The sequence below is a fragment of the Arachis hypogaea genome, chromosome 18, assembly GCF_003086295.3.
Source record: "Arachis hypogaea cultivar Tifrunner chromosome 18, arahy.Tifrunner.gnm2.J5K5, whole genome shotgun sequence".
Classification (NCBI taxonomy): Eukaryota; Viridiplantae; Streptophyta; class Magnoliopsida; order Fabales; family Fabaceae; genus Arachis; species Arachis hypogaea.
In genome coordinates this window covers 114,340,616-114,347,670 of record NC_092053.1, presented here as the reverse complement: position 1 = coordinate 114,347,670, position 7,055 = coordinate 114,340,616, and the positions used below count along the sequence as shown (strand labels likewise).

Below are 7,055 nucleotides of genomic sequence, written 5' to 3'. Positions count from 1 at the left end.
TGGTTCAGATTGATATTATGCCAGCTTATCATAGATTTGAGGTGGATGAAGGTGTTAAGATAATGCGCTGAATATTTTGGAGCTTCCATCTATGTATTAGAGCATTCTAACACTATAAACCACTCATGCAAGTAGACAGCACACATTTGTATAGACGATGTTGGGGATGATATTAAACTAGCATTCAATGTCTCACAAAATCAAGTTGTAACTGATTATGGTTGAATAATTTTTTGATAGTATTGATTTTTGTAACTTTAGTTAGAATAGTAGAAACGTTTGTTTTAGTTAGAGGTCACACCTAGTAATACTAATTACCTCCTAACCATAGTTAATTTATTTACCATATTGAGTTAGGTTTTAGTAATATTTATTTTCTATCAGTTATAAATAGTATATAGCAACAATAGGTACAGTGAGGTTCTGTTTCAATTTTTAGGATTTGTATTCATTCATATGCGAAATCCCTTTTCTCTTAGTCTTCTTCAACCTTACTCTTCTTTTCTTCACTAAAATCAGATCTAGACCACAATTTTTTCATGGTGCGGTGAGCATGGAGGATACGCTCTCATGAAAGAGGTGAAGTTATTTGATACAAACAGAGCATTGAATTAACATCAATAGTAGACACTCCATCTGACCTAACATCTGAGGGGAATCACGGGTCAAATGAGAACTAGGAGCTCTCAGATGGTGAGTTTCAGAATCTAGCTCAAATTCTAAGTCAACTCTCGAGTTTGCAGTAATAGAGCGCGAAACCGCTTACTGATTTGCTTATGGATCCAGCAGGTGTTTACTTCCTCTATCCAGGTGAGAATTCCGAAGTTTCTATTATCTCAATTGTGTTGAATGCTAAGAACTATAATTCCTGGTCAACAGCTATGAAATTGGCGCTGAAATCAAAGAATTAGATAGCCTTTGTTGATGGAACCATTGTGAAACCAGACAAGAATGATCCTGCATATGTAGCATGGAATAAATGTAATACTTATGTTATTTTTTGGTTAAATCTATCATTGAGTAATAAGATTGCATAGAGTGTTGCTTGGAATGAAATTGTTGCAGATTTATGGCTTGATTTAAAGCACATGTATTATCATGGAGACAGGTATAAGGTTGCTAAATTAGAAGAAGAGATGTATGCCATGAAACAGAGAGATCTAAGCATAACAAATTATTTCACCAAGTTGAAGGCTCTTTGGGAAGACATTGACAGCTTCAACCTGGTTTCCCAATGCAAGGAATGCTATGAAAAATGTAATTGTAGCTTGGGCACTATGAGAGATTATCGAGATGAAACTTATGCAGTGAGATTTCTAAGAGGATTGAATGAGCAATATGGAAGTGTAAGATCCTAAATAATGCCGATGAAGCCAATTCTAGACATCAATAAATTTTTTTCTCTACTAACTCAACAAGAGAGACAGCTTAATAGATCAGATTTGGAGACTCAGAACTTTACAATTTTGGCCAATTTAGTTCATAATTTCAACAACAATTCAAGCAGTGTTCCTAGAGGAAGAGGACGAGGAATCCATGGAGGTAGAGGTGGAAGAAGAGGAAGAAATTCAGCACCTAAGACCTATTCTAATTGTCACAAGGCAGGGCATCTTTTGGATACTTGTTACCACAAACATGGATTTTCACCTCACCTACAGAGACAGAAATGGCCACGAGAGACTAGCAATGGAGCTACGGCTAATAATATTGTTGCTTGAGTTGAAAAGAGCAGTGTTAACAACATCAAGTAGGACAAAGAAGCCAATGGTCAATCCCAATTCAATCAGAGTTTGAGAGATGCACTGCTTACCTTTCTTTAGCAAGAGTGTGCACAGTGTTATCAAGAAGCAAGTGTGACAGATGCCAGTCATTCAAATGCAGGAAGTGGAGGTATACCTTCAGAGACTTGTACACTTTGCATGGGCTCTCATATTTCATGATTATTGTCAGTGAATACTTTTTTTTCAAATTCTTGGATGCTTGATACAGGAGCTACTGATCATGTATTACACTCATTGCATTTCTTTACAAATTTTAGACATATTAAGCAGATTCTGGTGAAATTACCAGATGGAACACACACAACTACAACTATAAGTGGAATTGTGCTATTTTCGATATTCTATCTCACAAATGTGATGTACATACCAAGTTTCAACTTCAATCTTTTCTCTATTTCCAAACTTACAAAAGGCATGCATTGCGAATGTTTTTTTACTGACAAACTTTGTGAGATACAGAATCGGACCTCTTTGAAGATGATTGACACAGCTAAAGTAAAGCATGGATTATACATGATGAATTTTCCTACATTAGAGTTGGCACACATGGATAACATAGAGAATATAGCATACAATTGGAGTAATAGGATTCTAAATATGCAAAATTATAGTGACAAGATTTTATTTTCTTCTAATCTTAGGACAGAAAATTTGGTTACACAAACTTCATGATTTTCTATTGAGAATTTATGGCATTTCAGATTGGGTCATGTACCACAAAGCAAATTTGACATAATCAAACAAATATATTCTTGTGTGCAGTTTTCTTATATTTAATTGCTCTAAACCATGTGACTCTTGCCATTATACCAAGCAAAAATGGTTACCATATACCCTTAGTGAAACAACAAGTTTAAATAATTTTGATTTAATACATATCGATATCTGAGGGGTCAATGCCACTTATTTCTCTACAAGGTTATAAATATATTTTTTAACCATAGTAGATGATAAAAGCAGTTTTGTATGGATTTATTTCATGAAATTAAAGTCAAAAGCTAGCAATTTGGTTTAGAACTTTGTTCCATATGTGAAAAATTATTTTAATTCTCAAGTAAAGATTATCCAAACTGACAATGGTCCTGAGTTTAAACTTGATAATTTTTATAATTCACAGGATATAGTACATCAAACATCATGTGTCAAGACACCTCAACAAAATGTTGTTGTTGAGTAGAAACACCAACATATTCTTAACATTTCAAGGGCATTAATGTTTCAATTATCCTTGCCAAAAATCTTTTGGAATTTTGCTATTGATTTAGCGGTTCATTCAATAAATTGACTTCCCACTCTAATTTTAAAAAAGAAAATCCCTTATGCTACCTTATTTGGCAAGGATACGGACATTAGTAACCTTGAGATGCTTGGATACTTGGCATTTGCTTCAACTTTAACCATGGAAGAAGAAAATTTGATAAACAAGCAAGAAAGAGTATTTTTCATGGCTACTCAGTTGGCACAAAAGGATATATTCTGTTTGATTTTCTACATTAGAGAACTATTTTTGTCTCAAAATGTGGAGTTTTATGAACATTATTTTCTTCATAAATTCTTTTATGTTGACATGACCAAAAATCTCATAAATATTTTTTCTCTACCTATTGTTGATTCTAATTTTAATAGGTTTGATCCTTTTACTTATGATTCTTTAGATGCATTTCATCCATCTCATGAAAATATTGACTCTTTTCATGAGCCTAAGGACACTACCTCACTCACTAATTTACATGTAGCTTCTAATAGACCACAAAATAGTGCATCATTTAATTTTTATTCAAATAATAACATACCATTATATTTTTGATCACTCATGCATCATCAGGATCTTAGAATATCAACTCGTACACATAAACTACCTTCTTATCGTCAAGATTATCATTGCATGTTACTTAAAATAGGAAGCTCTAGTAACCAATCATGTTCCAAACGGTAGGGTCTATCTCACATGGTAGAATATGGGAAGCAGTTCCCTGTCCATAGAGCTTTTTCCCTGGCAATAACCACAACAGTTGAACCGAAGACTTATGAACAAGCTGTGTGACACGAATGTTGGAAAAATATAATTAGTGTGGAATTACTCGCTCTTGAGAAGAATAAGGCTTGGTCTATCACTTTTTTGCCTCTTGAAAAGTACCTCATTAGATGCAAGTGAGTTTTTAAGGTGAAGTTTTATCCCGATGGTTATGTTGAATGCCGTAAAGCACGTCTTGTGGCTCAAGGATTTTGTCAATGAGCTGACTATGATTACTTCCATAAATTCAGTCTGGTTGTGAAAATTACCACTTTACGACTTATTCTTACTCTTGCTACTATCCATGGCTAAAAACTTCACCAATCAGACGTTAATATAACATTCTTGCATGATGAGTTGCAAGAAGAGGTTTATATTAAACTCTCCCAAGGTCTCGATGTTTCAAATGGTGCTTTTTTAAGTTAAATCATTCTTTATATAGCTTGAAACAGGTAAGCCGTTAATGGAATTTAACATTAAATGGTTTTCTTCAACAACATGGTTTTATTATGTCTCCTCATGATCACTCTTTGTTCACCAAGCATACTAACCTTGGCTTGGCTATTATTATTGTCTATGTTAATGATTTTGTTTTGTCTGGAGATAATCTATTTGAAAATGAAGCTATTAAAAGGGTTCTTGATGCTGAATTTAGTATTAAGGACTTAGGCCGGTTGAAATTTTTTCTTGGAATGGAAGTTGCTCGTAATTTCGAAGGGATTACTTTGTATCAACGTAATTAAACTCTTAATTTGCTTGAGGAATATAGTATGTTGGAAGCTAAACCTGCTTCATTTCCTATGTTGTATAATGGAAAAATTTCTAAGGAGAGTGGAATAAGATTACCGGATCCAATACAATATACATGACTGCTAGGACGACTCCTATATCTCGCCAATACTCGTCCGGACATTGCTTTTGCAGTTGGAAAGCTCAGCCAATTTTTGGATTGTGCCACTGGTGATCATTACAAGGCAGCACTACATGTTCTTCGATACATCAAGAAATATCCTTCTAAGGGTTTTTTTCTGTTCAAATAATGATCTCAAATTGACTGGTTATGTTGATTTGGATTGGGTAACTTGTTCCGATACTCGTCGATCAATAACTAGGTACTGTTTTTTCTAAGGTACTTCATTATTGTCTTGGAAGAGCAAGAAGCAAACAAGTGTGGCATGTTCTTCCTCAGAAGCTGAATATCATGCCATCGCACAAGCAACTCAGGAAAATCAATGGCTTCTTTATCTTCTTAATGACTGCCATGTATCTCATCTTCAGCCGATCAATCTCTATTGTGACAATCAATCTACGATAAACATTGCAGCTAATTCGGTTTTTCATGAAAGAACCAAACACATTGAAGTAAATTGTCATATAGTTCGAGAAAAGTCTCAAACAGGGGTGCTGAATATGCTACCTATTAAATCGGCTCAACAAACGGCTTATTTGCTAACTAAAGCATTATCACCAGGCATCTTTGAATCTTTACTTTTCAAGTTGGACATGCTTGACATACACGCCCCACTTGAGGGAGGATATTATGTGGATGATAAGAGGTTAGAGGCCTCAACAAGCCTTAATTCGAGAATGATAATAATGTTGCTGAACTTGCAGTTAATACAATCAGTTTCAATTTGAGGGAGGATGTTGGAGATAATATTAAACTAGCATCCAATGGCTCACAAAAGAAAGTTGTAACTGATTATGGTTGAATAATTTTTTGGATAATATTGATTTTTGTAACTTTAGTTAGAATGATAGAAAAGTTTGTTTTGGTTTGAGGTCACAGCTAGCAATACAAATTACCTCCTAACCATAGTTAATTTATTTACCATATTGAGTTAGGTTTTATTAAGGTTTATTTTCTGTTAGTTATAAATAGTAGATAGCAACAATAGGTACGGTGAGGTTCTGTTTAATTTTTAGGATTTGTATTCTTTCATATGAGAAATCCATTTTCTCTTAGTCTTCTTCTTCAACCTAATCTTCTTTTCTTCACAAAAACTAGATCTAGACCACGATTTTTTCAGACGATACAAAAGATCTCTTTTGGTTGCTATATCTCAAGATGGGAACCAGAATATTATTCCACTTGATTTTGCCATTCTTGAAGGAAATTTGTAAGACCTGATTTTCAAAAAAATTTTCAACAGGAGCAAGTACTTGCAGCTCTTCATGGACATCGACTTGTAAAAAAAAAAAGTGGTCCCAATCAAGCAGAATATGTGACATCAGACATAGCGTTGCATAAACTCTAAGTGTCCAACGGTTTCACATAACAGATTTGTCTAATCCATGACAGCTTGATCCCACTAGATACATGATCATTTTCGTTTGGTGATATCCCAAAGTTGGTCCCACATTTATCGACTAAGTAGGCAAAACTACTATCCGTTCTTCCACTTACAGTACGACCGTCAATTGGGAGACTGATGCGTGGCAGAAGTTAGACCAATTAACTGATTATAATATAATAGAACAGCGTTGCAAGTATAGCTCTTAACCAGCAAAAATATGCCTCATCAATTTAGAAAGGTTGTCACAAAAAGTTTAGAATAAAAATACTGGGAGTATGACTCCCAGGTCGTCTCCCAACGAGTTGCTAGAAAGGGTGCTAATTTATTAATCAGGAGTTTTCTGAGAATTTTGAGAGTTGAATGAAAGAAAATAGATAATTGTAATTTAGTGCAACGAAAATTAAAAAAGAAATTTATATTATTCAAAATAAAAAGCCTTGACTGGGGGAATGATTAATTGGAAGTTCTATCCTTGTTGGAATTTTCTCAAATGTAGTGTAAAGAGGTTGTTATTTTCACTTAGTTAACCCTTACTAAATAAAGGAAAGTCAAGTGATTGAGCTAACTCTTATTCGCAAATCCTAGTCCTCTCCCTTGGGAAGGTCTAGCGTTAGTAAATACAGAATTAGCCAACAACTTCCAATTTAACTAACCACTTGAGCATTCCAACTCAAGTGTCTCCTCTTAATCAACCCCCATGTCAAGTAGGGAATCTACTCTATTGACATGGATACCATCTTCGTTATTAGGAGTTTGGAATAGAAAAGAGACATGATAATTTAAATAAAATAGAGATTTAAATTAATTAAAAGTAAAAGTAATCCTTTGCATTAACAATCCATGAAAATAATTCAATTACCACTCTAAACAAGAATTAAGAATATGGAATAATTAAAAGAGCAAGTAAGAAAACAAACTAGAATAGTATCTTCAATGGAGGTGATGACTCTTCAATATCCAAAA

General features: G+C 34.1%; 1 protein-coding gene across 1 annotated transcript; it reads left to right on the top strand.

Moving 5' to 3' along the window:
* The first annotated feature begins 776 nt into the window (after positions 1 to 776).
* Positions 777 to 5,507, top strand: LOC140181428 (uncharacterized). The gene is made up of 7 exons (XM_072224988.1): positions 777 to 810; positions 1,066 to 1,346; positions 4,238 to 4,247; positions 4,399 to 4,530; positions 4,672 to 4,815; positions 5,120 to 5,351; positions 5,423 to 5,507. The coding sequence occupies exons 1-7, from the start codon at positions 777 to 779 to the stop codon at positions 5,505 to 5,507; spliced, it is 918 nt and encodes a 305-aa protein (XP_072081089.1).
* Positions 5,508 to 7,055: the final 1,548 nt, after the last annotated feature.